This window comes from Orycteropus afer, unplaced genomic scaffold (genome assembly GCF_000298275.1).
Source record: "Orycteropus afer afer isolate SDZICR_OR568_19922 unplaced genomic scaffold, OryAfe1.0 scaffold00010, whole genome shotgun sequence".
Classification (NCBI taxonomy): Eukaryota; Metazoa; Chordata; class Mammalia; order Tubulidentata; family Orycteropodidae; genus Orycteropus; species Orycteropus afer.
The window spans coordinates 14,271,394-14,289,341 of NW_006921597.1; the positions used below are offsets into that span (position 1 = coordinate 14,271,394).

The 17,948-nt window shown below is 41.8% G+C and overlaps 1 protein-coding gene across 1 annotated transcript in view; it reads right to left on the minus strand.

Annotated features, from left to right (window-relative positions):
- LRIG2 (leucine rich repeats and immunoglobulin like domains 2) overlaps positions 1–9,521 on the minus strand; it is an 80,263-nt gene extending 70,742 nt beyond the window's left edge. Inside the window, exon 1 of the mRNA XM_007949087.2 lies at positions 9,286–9,521. Coding sequence (XP_007947278.1) covers positions 9,286–9,521 — 236 coding nt within the window. The remainder of the gene's footprint in view (positions 1–9,285) is intronic.
- Between the last annotated feature and the right edge of the window lie 8,427 nt (positions 9,522–17,948).

Genomic DNA, 17,948 nt, shown 5'->3' on the forward strand with positions numbered 1-17,948 from the left:
AATTTTGGTCAATGACATGAGACAAAGTATATGTGAACTGCTGTATGAAAAGTGAATTTACTCTGTAAATCCTCACCCAAATCCTAATTAAAAAAAAAAAAAAAGTATTCCTCCTTGTAACACAGGAGGGTGGAATGGAAGGGGTATAGAAAAGGATGTTTTTATTTCATGCATTTCTGTTTTTTGGGTTTTCATTTTTTAAAAAACAAAACAATGAGCATGTATGCCCTTTCCTAATTTTTAAAGTAAGTTTTAAGAAATTAATTCCTAAGTGAATCCAGTAAGACATATTGGTAGATTCCTGGATAAATCCTTGGCTATGTATTTCATTGGGGAGGAGGGTCAGGATTTGGGTTTGGGAACTGGAATCAATGGCAAGGTAACTGCTCTAGGTTTCTTTATCTCTTTCCAGTAGTAACCCTGTTTGTCCTTCCTAATCTCTTAGGTATTGTTTTCATGCCCATTAAGATCATATCAAAAGGGAAAGGTGAAGGTCAAATCCTTAAGAATATACTGATCATGCTTTCTTCTTTCTTTCCAGGGTGGTTCTAACATCTAAAAATATATGCCATTCAGGATTAGAGAAGCAGGGGAGAGAATATTAATACTAAGAAAATCAGCCAGATTATACAAAGAAAAGCATTTAAAACAATGATACAATTTTTCCCCTTGCAACTTAGAAAAAAGAAAAAAAATTAATGATAATCAGTGCTAGGGAAAGAAAGTGTTATAAAACACACACTCCCCTATTGTTAGCAGGAATTTACATTGGTCTATTATGCTGGGCTCTATCTAAAACTCAAGATAATCCAAATAGTCCCCCAGTCATGAAGACGCCATGTGCAATGAAATTAGATCACCAGGACTTTCCTCCTAGTTCATCTTAGGCTGCAAGACCCACTGAAACTTGTTCATCTTCACAGCAACATGCAAACCTCCACCAACAGATGGTGGCTGTGCATGAGACACATTGGCTAGGAATCAAACCCAGGTCCACCACATGGAAGCAGAGAATTCTACCTCTGAACTACCACTGCCTCACTAGAACCATCAACTCTGAATAATCTCTATCAGATCAGGTTGTTTGTTTTGTTTTTTTTATTTTTATTGTGATTTGGGTGAAAGTTTACAGAGCAAATTCATTTTCCATACAGCAGTTCATACACATTTTGTCTCATGACACTGACTACAATTCCTTACAATGTAACAGCTTTCTTCCCATTTCCTTCCCATAATTACCCCTTCCCTGTGTCCTCCTCTCCCAAGCACTGCCCTCCTGCTCTCTTATGATTGTAGATCAGATTCTTTAAGGCTCTCTCATCACAGCCTTTGTACTTCAAGTATCTTTTGAACTATAAATAAACACCTTGCAGGTGACAAGAGATTTCAAGGGCTCACATCTTCTGTCTACTACTTCTCCAGATACCAAAGAAAACTCACTGCCATCCAGATGATTCCGACTCATAGAGATCCCCTTTGGGGTTCCTACGTGGTAAAGCTTTATGGAAGTAGACTGCCCAGTCTTCCTTCTGCGGAGTGGCTGATGGGTTTGAAACACCAACCTTCTGGTTAGCAGTCAAATGCCTTAGGCACCAATCCACGAGAGCTCCTTCTTCCCCTCATAGACCACAATAAAGAAGATGAAGTATGAAGGGAAAGCATACTGTACATGCTTTAAAATGATTGTTGAAATTGAAAACAGTTCATTAAAACAATAGTATCCGTGAAAGCCAGGACACAGATAGATGCACATTCATGTTTATCGCAGTACTATTCACAACAGCAAAGACATGGAAACAGCCTAAGCATCCATCAACAGAAGAATGGATAATCAAATTATGGTATATACACATAATGGAGTACTACGCAACACTAAAGAGTAATGTAGAATCTGTGAAACACTGCATAACGTGGATGAACTTGGAGGATATTATGATGAGTGAAATAACTTAATCACAGGACAAATATTGTTATTAGTCCACTATTGTAAAACATCAAGGAAAAGTTTATATGTGAAAGTAAACTTTGTTAGTTACCAGGAATGGGAGGAAAGGGAAAGGACCACTGCTAAACAGGTAGAGACAAGTACTGATCTGGGTGAAGGGACGGGCAATATACCAAAAGTGAGTGACCAACACAGTAACACTAAGGAAAAGGAAGGCACAGATAATTGCACAGAAGGTACAGGCAATAAAAATAAGCCTTTTTACATATACAATACTGTATTATCAGTGATAACAAACATTCATGTACGGGTAAATAGACAGGTATATAGGTTGAATGGTCACGTATGTCAAGGCAAAAGTGAATATACACATGACCACATTAAGGCTGCTGTTGTTGTTATGTGCCGTCAAGTCGGACCCAACTCATAGCAACCCCTCCTTGGATTTCCGAGGCAGTATCACTACGGAAGTAGATGGCCCAACCTTCCTTCCGAGGAGTGGATGGTGGGTTTGAACCACCAGCCTTCTGGTTTGCAGTCAAGTGCCTTAGGCACTATACCACCAGAGCTCCTACATTAAGGTTAGCAGATGATATTTCTACATACATCTTTTTATGTGCTGTTAAGACTAACCATATAACCAGAACTAATAGGGCGCAAAGTTATAACTTCTTAGGCGAAGCCAACCACCGTGATAGAGCGAGTTGTTGGACCTGTAGGCTTGGGACCATGGTCACAGGAGACACCAAGCTCAACTGGCATAACATACTACACAAAAACATCATTCTGCATCCTACTTTGGTGAGTAGCAACTGAGGTCTTAAAAGCTTGCAAGCAACTATCTCAATGCAACAACGGGTCTCTCCTAGTCCAGAGCAAAGAATAAAGAAAACCAAAGACGCATGGAAACAATTAGTCCAAGGGACTAGTGGACAACACGAACCTCAGCCTATATGACCATGAGACCAAAAGAACTAGATGGTGCCCAGCTACCACTGCCAACCACTCAGAAAGGGACCAGTACAGGAGATCCTGGACAGAGTGAAAGAACAATGTGGAACAAAACTCAGAATCATAAAAAAAGGCCAGGTTTACTGGTCTGACAGAGGCTGGTACGATCCCCAAGACTACAGCCCCTAGTTATCCTTCAGGTCTGGAAGTGAACTCACTCCCATGGCTTCCAGCCAAACAACGGATAAGCATATAAGGTGAACATTTACATCTGGCAGATACAATCCTTAGAAGGATCAATCATGGGAGAGCAGAAGGGCAGTATTTGCACAGGAAGATAGCTCAGGGGGCAGGAATGCATAGGAAAAAAGGACACAGGGAAGAGGTAACTCTAGGGAGGAAGTGGAAGATAGATGTTACACTGGGAAATTGCAGTTGATGTCATGAAACAAAATGTATATGAACTGCTGTATGGAAAATGAATTTGCTCTGTAAACATACACTCAAATCAGAGTAAAAACTGGGGAAAAAAAAAAGTAGCATGCAAGCCACGGAAACTGTATATTGGATTCTGGAACACTATAGCAGCTTATCCTACAGTTAAAAAAAAAAAAAAAAAGGTTTGGTTTATGGATTTTCCAGTAGGTCTAGTTCTCTTAGAGAATAAAACATGTACTTCTGTTAGTTCCTAGAATTATAGGGTACGTGAGACATCCACAATGCCTTTGAAGTATCCCAACTTTAGACATGGGGGGGCGTTACAGATGGTGTACAAGGTGGAATGAAGACTATTAAAATCTCCTCACTCTACAGGTACAACTACTAAAGGCCCTCTACTGTAACTGCTTATTAATTAATATTTAGTAAATATCTCATAGTTGCTAAAAACAAAAATGATCAGAATAAACAAAAGATGATTTGTTCATGTGCAGATTTTTCTGAATTTTGGTGCAATCAGACAAAACATCTGACACAGAGACAGGAGCCAGAGTTAGTAATAACAATGTGCCTATATTTAGAACTTTTCTTTTTTAAAAAAGATGATTTTGAAATACAAATAATTAACTAATACCCTGGTTCATTCACAATGTTTACTATGAAGAATGAGGTATCATGAAAAGAAACCATCTGCTATGGATTGAATTGTGTCCCCCAAAGTATGTACTGGAATCCTAACCACTATACCTGTGGATATAATTTCATTTAAGACTAGGATTCTTTGTAATGTTAATGAAGTCTTATCAGTGTAGGGTGTGTCCTAAACTTAATCACTTCAGAGTTATAGAAAGAGCAGATTAGACACAAAAGGAAGCACAAACAGGGAAAGACAGATGTCTCCTGATCCCTAAAGAACCAAGGAATGCCAGAGCTACAGAAGCTCAAAGAAACAAGTATCTTCCTTGAGAACCTTCCCCTACATCCAGTGCCCTGAATTCAGGATACTAACATCTTGAACTGTAAGAAAATAAATTTCTGTTCTTTACAGCCACCATTTGTGGTATTTCTGTTACAGCAGCACTAGGTAACTAAAACATCATCTAGTAAGATATTTAAAGGACTAGAGAAAAAAAGAGAAAGAACTGCTTTGAGTTTCTCCTGATCTCTCTCAAAATGCATAACTGCACACTTCTATTCAATTATTCACTGTAGTCATCCAACAAATATTTTGGAGCACCTACCTGGTGACTGCTCATCTACAGCAATGAACAAAACAGACAAAAAGCCCTGCCCTTGTGATGTTTACTTTCTACTGGAAAGAAGACAAAGTAAAATATGTAACATGTCAGAAGATGATACCTGCCAAGGACAGGAAAAAAAAAAGAAAGCCAAAAAGGGGTGGGGGAAGGGTGGCCTGGAAATTGGGAAGAGTTTGCTTCTGAGAGAGGAGAAATAATCTGAAAGTCCTGGGCTGCTTGTAGACATTGTTATAAACAAAAATAAAGGGCTTAATAAGACTGTTTGTTGCTGACAAAATCAAAACAGATAAAGGTTGATGGTGGTAAGCTGTAACAGCATTGAGGACAGGAAGGGGTAAGAACTATTTCCAGAAAGACACACAGTTCTTTACTCTGGAGTGTAGGCCTGGAGAGGAGTGTTAACACCTACAGCATGAAAAGTTTTCTTCTCATTCCTGCTTATGGAGGGCTAGAGCCAGGAGAGGGGAAGTCCTACCTGGGCTTGATCACAGAGAGTAAACGAGGATTCTAAACACACTGTATGGTCAGCCCCATAGTCAATCTCACTTGGCTGTTAAGAATATCATGAAAAATAGCTTGGAAACAAAATAGAAGGAGGAAGCAGAAAAGTAAGATAGAAAATAACAGTGGAACTAAACATGAGGGACCTTAGTAGAAGGGAAACTTAATCTGTACTTTTCTAAAAGGACTCATAGTCAGTTCACTCCCTTGTGGTTTAAAACAATTAAAACTGGATTCTCCTTTTTTTCCTGATGGATTAACCAACTGAAAAGTACCCTGTTGTCAAAAATGTTGCCACCTCTCACAGAGTTTGCTTAAAAATTATCCTCTACATGCAACAGAAGGTTGAAAAAGTTCATGGGAGAGAGGGGTACTGGAATGAATTTAAAAGGCCCTTAAATCAACTTTCTTGTCACATTACCTTTCTAAAACCTAACAATATTTTCCCAAGAGTATCTCAATCCTCACAGTATTGCTAAAGAAAACAAACAAAAACCAGTTGCTCTCAGTATGGCGATTTCTTAAAAAGTTGGAAGTAGAAATACCATTTGATCCAGCAATCTCATTACTAGGTATATATCCTAAAGAAGTGAGAGCCAGAACAAGAACAGATATATGCACACCCATGTTCATGGCAGCACTATTTACAACAGCAAAAAGAAGGAAACAAGCTAGGTGCCCATCAACAGAAAAATGGATAACCAAACTATGGTACATACACACAATGGAATACTATGCAACACTAAAGAATAACGTACAATCTGCAAAACACTACATAACATGGATGAACTTGGAGGACATTATGCTGAGTGAAACAAGTCAATCACAGAAGGACAAATATTATATTAGTTCATTACTGCAAAAAGTCAAGGAAAGTTTTATATATTAAGGAAACTTTCTTTGTTGGTTACTAGGGGTGGGAAGGGAGGGGAGGAAATACTGCAAAAATGAAAAAAAAAAAGAAGAAACTAGTTGCTCTCTAGTAGATTCTGACTCATGGGGACGAATGTATGTCAGAGAAGAACTGCGCTTCACAAGTTTTTCAATGTATGATTTTTCAAAAGCAGATTTCCAAGTAGATTTTCTAAGGTGCCTCTGGTAGATTTGAACATCCAATCTTTTGGTTAGCAGCTGAGCATGTTAACCATTTCCAACACCAAGGGGCACTGTAGTATCTGTATAAATCTAGAACAGATGGATGCTACAATGTAACTGTCTCTTTAAAACAGAAATGTGCCATATAGGCAAAACTATGCAGTTTTTGCTTGAGATCACAAAACCCTCAGTAGTGAGCTCAGGTCCTCTGAAGGGATCAAAACTGAATCCATTTAACAGTGAAAATATATTACCAATGCTATTTATATAGAGCAATAATTAGAGGTTAAAACTCAAGTTACAAGTGACTATAAATCCAGAAGGAGTTCTGGTAGCGTAGTGCCTAAGGCACTTGACTGCTAACCAGAAGGCTGGAGATTCAAACCTACCAGCCACTCCTCGGAAGGGAGGTTGGGCTTCCGTAGTAATACTGCCTCGGAAACCTAAAGAGGGGTCACTATGAGTCGGGTCCGACTCAACAGCAAACAACATAAATCCAGAAAGACCTCCCCAGAACCATTCAACATAAACTAATGTCCTCTTAATAGACCAAAAAACTGAAGTTTTCACAAGTATTCTCAACTATTCTAAAAGAACAAGTACAAACAAATCTTAAACCGTTACAATGAGAATAGAATAAAATGGACTAAGAAACTTTGTTGTTGTTAGGTGTCTGGAGTCAAATCCAACTCATAGTAACTCTGTGTCCAATAGAAGTAAACACTGCCTGGTCCTGTACCATCCTCACAAACTCTGCTGTTTGGGCCCATCTTTGTATTCACTGTCAGTTCATCTTGTTGAGGGCCGCCTTCTTTTTTGCTGATCCTCTACTTTACCAAGCAAAGAAACTACAGATAATTAAATATATGTGTAACTCAATAAAAATCAATCAGGTAGAGCAATGGTTCCCAAATAATGATCCATGATGTAATTTTCACCAGTCCAAAGTGAAAAGAAAATAGTAATGATCAAGTTACAAATTTTTCATAAGGCTCTAAGTTTATTTATTCTATAGAATTGTCCTTAATTCTAAAAGTATGTAATTCTAATTTGTTGGTGCTATTATGAAAAGACCAAAACAGCAATGATTGGAGGAGAATTCGAACACCCTTACTTGACAAAAACAAAAAGTTTACTAATATACCTGGTCCCCCAACTCATATATGCATGTGTGTGGGTGACACCCAGAACAGGGTGATAAACAGCATTGCACCCTTGGAGAAACCAGTCAAATTCTGAATAATCATATAAAATGTGAAAGATAGCCTCTGATGCAGAGAATATAGACAGTATCTTAATAGGTTTCCAAAAACCAGGATTAATGAATTTTGTCCATAATCTTTTGATCGTTGCAAGGTTGAGCATTTGGATATGACTCACAAATACTCTTAAAGCATTACAAATTTTAAAAATTAAAAACTGCATAAAGAAACCCATGTATACTTGGTGGTTTTAGAGTTGAAGGCAACTTGCTGAAGAATGTTAACATTTCTCAATTTTAAGAGCATAATCCTATTTTTTAACATTCTAAGTAGTCACCTGCTAACGTTAAGACTGTCATCCAATTACATTTCTGTAAGAGAACTGCTCTCCAAGGCTTTTCACTTCAACTGAAAATGTCCATTTCATTACAGTACTTTCAAAATTTTTTAATGTTATTTGGCTTTCAGCAATTTGTCTTTATTAAACAAAAAACAAAACCAGGCACAAAATACATCCTGCAGAAAATTTTTTTCTCATTACTGTTTACCTACCAATGGAGGATCTTAAAAAGGAGGGGAAATTTATTTCAATTACAGCTAAATGAAATTGCATTGTTTTTAAAACTGCACCAGATTAATTCTGTCATCATCAGGTAGCTATTCCAAGAATTTCTTAGAAAAAGGCAGTTGCTGCAAATAGAACAAAGATGACGTGCTAGAAGTGTACACATGGTTTTTAACCTCTACAACATAGAGAGGCCTACCATTTGTACCAGTAACCTATTACCAATGAAAATCCAAACAGCCTCTCCCATTTTTATTGCACCTTAGGCTATTCTTTTTGGTGTAAGATGACGCTATTTGAAGTCTTTGAATTAATAAACGTGTTGCTTAGTTAGTGGCACAGAAATAACTGTATGTTACCCGTTGAGTTAAAGCGCCCCATAAGTGCAGCATTTAATAACGACTGTTCTTAATGCCACCATGCCGACTCAGGCTAACGAGCTCCCCAGATGCCACTGTCTAATACAGGCTCTACCAAGATAAGCATTTAGCAGTGAAGCCTCCAAAAGAATTCACCCAACCCTTTTACCAGCTTCTCATAAATAAATAAAGAGCAGTGATTTTTAGATCTCTGCCACAAGGAAATGTACTGAAAATAATTAAAGCATCACATAATTTTGGAAAGAATAACCCTTCCCTTTTAAAAAAAAAAAAAATCAGTAAATCCTAAATTATGATCAAGAATGCTACTTGTAAAGATACTTGTTCTGCGCGGTACTATATCTCCTGACACATGATGTTTTCAGCACGGTTAAGCCAAGAAAACTCTACGGGGTAGTTCCACTCTGTCACATGGGGTTGCTCAATGACACCCACTACCAATAACAACAAACCAAATCTGCAGCACAAAATGAGCCACAGTGTGAACGAGGACAAAAGACCATGTCTTTTGCAACAGCAGTTCTAAAAGCACGTGCCTGGGGACCACTCAAGCTTAAATATATCCCAAATGACGCAGCCTACAGTGAGCTAGGAGCCCTGCTCGGTGCTAGCCCCGCCAACCAACCAAGCAATCAATCCTCGTGCCCAGGACCATGAGCCCCTAACATCATCCTCACCCCAAGTACTCCCAGCCCTGGAATTACCGACTGCCTGGCCCCAAGAATCTTAACCCCATTCTTCATACAAGTCCCCAGAAACCATGACACCGGCTTTTTCAAGCTCCCACTACCCGAAACAAAGTTCACAACATCGTGACGGCATTTTCTTCCAGAACTTAAGCTCCCGACTGCCCCCTCCGACCAGTTCTGCCTTCCTCCAGTCTCCCTTGCAGGGAGAGCTCCCTTTCCTTTGGTTACCCCCCACCCCCCGCCCGGCCCCTCTAACTCACAAGCTGTAGGTATCTTGAGGCAGCGGGCCCGACAGCTCCCTCCAGCTCGGCGCGGGCAGTTTCCTGCGGCTACAGTCCAGCAGAGGGAGCAGGCAGGAGCAGGGTGCGGGACAGAGGCCTGCCCGGGCGGCCGGCAGCAGAAAAATGGCCTGGGTGAGGAAAAGGAGCCGGAGAAGTGGTCCGGACCGAGACCCCGGCAGCGGCTCCTCCCGAATGCCTTGGGGCGCCGGCGCCATTTTCACCCCCCGACCAGGACTAGGCCGAGAAAAGCCGCCAGCTAGAAGAGGCGGCTCTGTGGAGACGTTTGGCGCCGGCGCGACCACCCGAAGCCCCGAAACCCCAGCTGACGGCTGTCGCCTTCTACACTCTAAAGGCAGGGGAGGGGCGGATGCGGCTAGGCAGCGAGGGCGGCGACCTGGGAGCAACGACTGAGAAGTCCTACGGACACCCCTTCTTGACCCGCCCCACAACGCAACGTCCTCACGCACAAGAGCCAACCAATCCATGCTAAATAATGAGATTACGTTGGGGCGGGACTCCGTGAGGGGGCGGGACCAGAGACGGACGAGCTCCTTAAGGAGGAGGATCTTAAGGTATCCTGAGCTTTCGCATGTCCCTTTAGGGCTACGTCACGGTTCCTCCGCTGGAGGGCGCTAGGGCTGAGCGTTACCAGTCCATAGTTTCGACTGCGTGTATATCTACTATAGCAATAGGAGATTTTTTCTCTTTTCTGGGCTCCAGGGAAAGGGAATGGCAGAAGGCCTGCCTTCCAAGTCACAGACATGAATGCGAAGCTGTGCTTGCATCCTGGCTTTGGCAGTGTCAGCTTCCAGAGCCGAGCTGGGGCACCTTCTGCCCCCTGCTGCTTGTCTGCTGCTGTTGCAGTCCTGCAAATGGGTGGCAATACCTGCTCTCCTAACACAAACATGCTATCACTATCTGTTGATGGGCCTTCAAGCCCCTGAGAGAAAGGACCCTATATATTCTAATCTATGCACCTCCTGCTTCTACTGTGGTTTGGAATTCAATAAACGTGGATGGGGCCGGGGCCGCAGCCGCGGTCATGTCTTCTAAGGAAAATACTTTGTTTCCTCTGTTTTGGCGCAGGATGCTGTCCTAGATAACACACTCTCAGAAGACTGTGGAATAAATTTTACTCTTAAAACTCCTTCCCTTGACTGTGGAGCAGGCTTAATGGCCTCCAGTAAGAAACTGGGCATAGGCAGTAACTCCATACAAGAATGGGACATATTAGTACCTCTCTGTATGATAGTTTCAAAGCTTCCCAGTGAAACTATGCCAAATGAGCCCATTAGAAATGCTACTCTCTACCTTCTGTTCTCCCAGATAACGGTATAGATCATTCCAGCTAGAGCCGCCCATCCCAGCTCTTAATTCCTTCAGCACATTATTTTTACCACTCTGATAGCACTTGTAAGGAGGTCTGGTGCTACAGTGCCTAAGGCATTTGACTGCTAGCCAGAAGGTTAGTGGTTCAAACCCACCAGCCACTCTGTGGAAGGACAACTGGGCAATCTACTTCTGTAAAGATTTACTGCCTCTGAAACCCAAAGGGGGACGCTGTGAATTGGAATGAACTAAATGGCAGTGAAGTTTTTTGTTTGTTTGTTTGTTTGTTTGTTTGTTTTGGATAGCACTTAGGAACTCATCAGATATCTTTGTATTTTGCACACTGGCTAGCGTGCTACCTGGCACATAGTAAACACTCAATAAATAATGAATGAATAGGTGAATTGTGAAGTTATCTTACTCCATAATCAATAAAATTACCTAACTATATTTATAGGAGCTCTGGTAGCATAATGGCTAAAGCACTTGACTGCTAACCAGAAGGCTGGCGGTTCAAACCCACCAGCCACTCCTTGGAAGGAAGGTTGGGCAATCCTACTTCCATAGTGATACTGCCTCGGAAACCCAAGGAGGGGTTGCTATGAGTCCGGGCCGACTCAACGGCACATAACAACAACAACTATATTTATATTTTAAATTTTTGTTATGGAAAATACACATTACAGTAAAGAAGATATAATAAACACACATATATCCAGCAAGATTTTCCAAATACATATTTTTATGAAGACTTTAGTAATTAATTTCTCAATAATATAATATAGGGTTTTTATATTCATTGCCCTAGAATTGTTTAAACAATCCTTGGGTGTCAAAGAAACTAGGCAGAGATTTCAGAATTCAGTGTGATCTATAAGCAGAGAATATTCCAGCTCTAGACTCTTAAGAAAACTTCTCAACTTGGATCTCTTATCCTAGACCTTTGTATGAACCTTACAAATTTAGCTGCCCTATATCCCATAATCTCAGAACTTTACTCTTTACAAAGTTATAGGTAACAAATCTGATAGATTCCATTCTCCCTAGTTAGAAATCTCAGGGTCATCCATACTTTCCCCTCTTTCTTTCTCCCACATCCCATCAGTGACATTCCCCCTGAGGAATGCCTCAGATCTTTCCCTACCTTTCCATTCCTATTGTTACTTTGTTCAACCTTTATCTCTCACCCAACTATTGAAATAACCTCTGAACCTGTATCCTGCCCTTCAGTCTTCCTTATTCATTGTCCAGCTTTCACATGCAGGCGAGGCATTTGAAATACTACGTCTTGGGTTAGGCACAATTTAGTCTTCAAAGACATCTATACTCTTCAGTACTTTAAAGAGGTCTTTTGCAACAGATTTACCCAATGCAATTCGATGTCTGATTTCTTGACTGCTGCTTCTATTGGTGTTGATCGTGGATCCCAGTAACATGAAATATTTCACAACTTCAATCTTTTCTCCATATATCGTGATACTCCTTATTGGTCCAGTTGTAAGGATTTTTGTTTTATATTGAGGTGTAATCCATACTACAAACTGTAGTCTTTAATCTTTGTCAGTAAGTGCTTCAAGTCATTTTTACCTTCAGCAAGCAAAATTGTGCATATCTCAGGTTATTAATGGCTCTTCCTCCAATCCTGATGCCACATTCTTCTTCATATAGTCCAGCTTCTCGGATTAGTTGCTCAGGATACAGATTGAACAAGTATGGTGAAAAGATACAACCCTGACCTACTCCCTTCCTGATTTTAACCATGCAGTATCCCCTTGCTCTTTTCAAAAGACAGCTTCCTGGTCTATGTACAGGTTCCTCGTGAGCACAATTAAGGGTTCTAGAATTACCGTTCTTCTCAATGTTATCCATAATTTGTTATAATCCACACAGTCAATGGCTGTGTTAGACTGGGTTCTCTAGAGAAACAAAACCAATAAAGCCTATATAGAGAGAGAAAGAGAAAATTTATCTTAGGAAAATGGCTCACATACTTATAGAAGCTGGCAAGTCCAAAGTTCTTGGATCAGATGTCAAGCTGGAGGCTTTTCCAAACTCACACAGCTGCAGGGGCTGAGGAGCTCAAGGCTGGCAGCAATATACTGGCTGTGCACTCCAACGAATGACAAATCCAAGATCTTCAGGCTGAATGGTAGATTGTTCGCTCACGGCCAGTTGTAGGCAGCACAACAGAATCCAGATCCACAGAAGAGTGTCCCTTTTCCCAGGATGTCCATAAATATACTGGAAGCAGGCCACAGCCCTAGGGAAACTCCCTTTCAGTGGATTGGCTGCTCAAAACATATGCATCTGATCCCATCATTGGAACAATCCACATAACAAATGCTTGAACTACACAGAATTATGATCCAGCCAAGTTGACATACAGCTCCAACTATCATAGTTCACCCCTTGTCTACTTGGCAGTTGTACACATCTTCTTAACCATATATAATCTCTAAATAAGGACAACTATAAAGTCATATTTGTGCCTAACATGATATGGTAACATACGTACAACCAGAATGCATTAACCTTATTTACATTTCACAGTTCATAACAGAAGGAAACAAAAATATTTAATCCACATATACAAGGAAGAAATATAACAATCACAGTCCTTGTTTCTGCAACTGGTCACGTGGTCGTAGCTGATATTCAGAACTACTTTTTTCCACCACTTATTCTGTATTTCCCTTGCCCTCAGAAAGCACCTCAGCTGGTCATGGTTCTTTGCCTGCTGGGGTGACCCAAACCTTCATTCCTGAAGGGTCTAGGCCATTAGCCATCATATCAGAATTGGGTTGCTGTAATTTTCCATTGACTTTAATCACAGGGCTTGGTAGCACTAAGAAACATCCTAAAGACTATCCTGTATTCCAGACATATTCTTCTTCACCTCCATTATGTAATGTCAATCCAATTTCTCCTTGGTAATCAGGATATATCACACCAGATAGTACAGTTGGAGCTGTATGTCAACTTAGTTGGACCACAATTCCGTGTGGTTTAAGCAATTGTGATGTGGGTTGTTCTACTGATGGGATCAGATGTATTCGTTTTGAGCAGCCAATTCCTTAAAAGGGAGTTTCCCTAAGGGTGTGGCCCACTTCCAGTATATTTATGGACATCCTGGGAAAAGAGACATGCTTCTGTGAATCTGGATTCTGTTGTGCTGCCTACAACTGTCCGTGAGCAAACAATTTACCATTCAGCCTGGAGATCTTGGATTTGTCATTCGTTGGAGTGCACAGCCAGTATACTGCTGCCAACCTTGAGCTCCTCAGCCCCTGCAGCTGTGTGAGTCGGGAAAAGCCTCCAGCTTGACGTCTGATCCAAGAACTTTGGACTTACTAGCTTCTATAAGCATGTGAGCCATTTTCCTAAAATAAACTTTCTCTTTCTCTCACTATATAAGCTTTATTGGTTTTGTTTCTCTAGAGAACCCAGTCTAACGAATTTAGTACCAAGAGAGTGGCATGCTGCTCTTGACAGATACCTAAAATGTGGAAATAGGAGTGGAGTGCATCCTTGACCCGAGACCCTGGCAGAGAGACCCCGTCATACAGCATGAGAGATGGCTGGAACAGAGCCGAAAGAACAGCAGGAGAAACGGCAGGAGCAGAGCCCAGAGACCAGCATGAGAGACAGCAGGAACAGAGCTGAGAGATCTGGCATGAGACAGTGACAGCCTTCCAGCCCACAGAGGAGAAAGCTAGATGCCTTTGGGTAGGCAGCTTCCTGGAGAAGTGGTTACCTTGGGGCATTAATGGATAGAAAAGACTGGCATAAAATGGAGTAGCAGATTGGCTGGCCCACAGACCAAGAAAGCTAAGTGTCCTTTGGGCAGAAAGATTTCCAGGGGAGTGGGTTGCCCTTGGGCATTAATCGGCAGAAGCAGAGAGACCAAGGAAACCTAAGCAGAGCTGCCTCAGCCTGAAAGGGTAGGACCATGGCCTTTGGGGGGTAGAACGATCACAACCCCCTAGGTTTCAAAGAGCCAGGCCTTCACCAACTTGGTTCTGGAGTGTGGGGCTGCTCGTTCATGTGGGCCAGTGGGATGGAGCCATAGCCGCTGCCCAAGAGTGAGGGGGTGGGGCTGCCATGCCCAAGAGGGGGAGGAACGGGGCCTGCTAGGCCAATGGGGTGAGGTCGCCACCTAGAGGAACTAGGAGATTAGAGCCACCCAGTGAGAGAGAACTGTACAGATGCCACCCAAAGAAGATCTATACAGATGCCAAGTTGACAAGGGGTGGAATTTTGGTGGTTTTGTTTGTGTATCAACTTGGCTGGGCCTGGTTGAGTGGCTGGGCAGCTGGTGATAGTTATTCTCCATGATGAGACTGGCAATCCACTCCATGGTGGGATCTACCACAAGCAGCTGAGTAGCTGCTTTGGGTATGTGGTCTGCTTCCCATGTAGGAAGCAGTTTTAGGAATGGTCTCTAGCTTATGGCATTCTTGGACCCTGCATGTGGCCATGTCATTGTTCAGCAGCCTGCCATGCTCTGCCAACCTTGGGACTTACAATGGACTTAAGTTAATGGACTCTCGTGTGGTTTGGTAACATCAGGACTGTGCCTTTTTACTTGTCAACCTTGGGCTTCTCAGCCTCAGGAGCCAGCAGCTGTCTGAGTGAAGAAACTCCTCTAGCTCCAGTGGGCCGGGAGCAGGAGGCAGAGCTGGACCCCAGGTTTGAGGGGCTTTCACCCAGCCCCTAGAGCTTGGCACTTTGAACTTGGACTTAAAGCCTCCAAACTGTAAGAGAATAAACTACTGTTTTTTAAGGCCATCCCATTTGTGGTATATTCCTGTCAAAGCAGCACTAGGTAGCCAAAACAAAGGCTTTTGAATAGTCAATGAAACTAGTAAAAATCTTTGTGGTATTTTTTTGCTTTCCACCAAGATCCATCTGACATCAGCAATGATATCCCTTGTTCCACCTTCTCTTCTGGATCCAGCTTGCATTTCTGGAAGTTTCTTGTCAATATACCGCTGCAACTGTTTAATTTATCTTCAACAAGATTTTGCTTGCGTGTCATATTAATGATATCGTTCAATAATTTCTACATTCTTTTGGATCACCATTCTTTGGAATGGGGACAAATATGGATCTCTTCCAGTTGGCCAGGTAGCTGTCTTCCAAATTTCTTGACATAGATGAGTAAGCGCCTCCAGCTCAGCATCCGTTTGTTGAAACATCTAAATGGGTATGCCATCAATTCTTGGAACCTTGTTTATCACCCAATTCCTTCAGTGCAGCTTTGACTTCTTTGTTCCATACCATTGGTTCTTGATCATATGCCACCTCCTGAAATGGATGAGCATCGACCAATTCTTTTTGGTACAGTGACTCTTTGTATTCCCTCCATCTACTTTTTTTTTGTAATTGTAATTTGGGTGAAAATTTACAGTGAAATTCACTGTCCATACAGCAGTTCACATACACTTTGTCTCATGACATTGACTACCATTTACCACAATGCAACAGCTCCCCTCCCATTTCCTCCTGATAGTTACCTCTTCCCTGTGTCCATCCCTCCATGCACTCCTGCCCCCTGAGCTGTCTCTCTGTGCATAAACAGTCCTTCTTTCTCCCATGATTGTTCTCTCCAAGGAGTGTATCTACCTCAGGTAAATGTTCAACTCCTATGGTTCCACATTGTTCTACCTTTCTATCCAGGATCTCCTACATAGATGCCCCTCTAAGTGGTTGACAATGATAGCCAGGCACCATCTAGTTCTGGTCTCATAGTCATATAGGCTGTGGATCACATGGTGTACCAGGAGCCAAGACTAATTATTTCCATGAATCTTTGGTTTTCTTCATTCTTCTTTGCTCTAATAAGGAGAAACCCATCACTGCTTCTAAATGGATGCTTGCAAGCTTTTAAGATCCCAGTTGCTACTCACCAAAGTGGGAGGTGGAACAATGTTTTGTGTAGTATGTTAATGCCAATTGAGCTTGATGTCCCCTGTGACCATGGTTCCAAGCCCACAGGTCCAACTACTCAGTCCCTCTGTGTAGCTGGCTGTGACCAAGAAGTGACTACAACCTTGTCCCTTGCCAGCTCTACTATACACCTGGGAATTCTTATACATCATACAAATACACTTAAAGGACCATTGTCTGCCAAACCTGTACATGGTTTTGGGTACACTCCCTACTACATAGACATACCTAATAGTTCATCTATCCATCCCTATACCCATGTTTGCCTTCACTGACAACACAGTACTGTACGTGCAAAAGGGTTCATCTTTGTCATCTGTACCTCCCATGTACCTCTCTGTGTCTTCCTCTTCCTCAATGCCACCATGTTAATCACTCACATTTGGTACATTGCCCTTCTCTTCAGTCAAATCAATATTTATCTCTACCTATCTAACAGTGTTCTCTACCCTCCCTTCCCAGCCCTGGTAACCAACAAAGAAAATTTCCTTCCATATATAAACCTTTCCTTGACTTTTTATAATAAAGGACTAATACAATATTTGTCCTTATGTGATTGACATTGACTTATTTCACTCAGAATAATGTCTTCCAAGTTCATCCAGTTATGCAGTGTTTTGCAGATTCTACGTTATTCTTTAGGGTTGCATAACATTCCATTGTGTGTATCTACCGTAGTTTAGTTATCCATTCCTCAGTTGATGGACACCTAGGTTGTTTCTATCTTTTGGCTATTGTAAATAGTGCTGCAGTGAGCATGGGTGTGCATATATCTGTTCCTGTCATGGCTCTCACTTCTTTAGGATATATACCTAGTAATGGAATGGCTGGATCAAATGGTATTTCTAATTCCAACTTTTTGAAGAATCACCATACCACTTTCCATAGTGGTTGTACCATTTTACAGTCCCACCAGCAGCATATGAGAGTCCCAATCTCTCCACATCCTCACCAGCCTTTGTTATTTTCTGTTTTGTTGAACTTTGCTACTAGTGCTGGAGCAAGATGGTATCTCATTGTTTTGATTTGCCTAAGGCACTTGACTGCTAACCAGAAGCCTGGCGGTTCAATCCCACCAGCCACTCCTCGGAAGGAAGATGGGGCAATCTACTTCTGTAGTAATACTGCCTCGGAAACCCAAAGAGGGGTCGCTATGAGTCAGGTCCAGCTCAAGGGCACAAAACAACACCACCAACAAATGGTAAATGATCATGAGCACTTCTTCATATGTTTGTTGGCCACCTGAATATCCTCCTTGATGAAGTGTCTATTCATGTTGTGGTAGTTATGTTTGTGGGTCAACTTGGCTGAGCCTGGTTGAGTGGCTGGGCAGCTGGTGGTAGTTATTCCCCATGATGAGACTG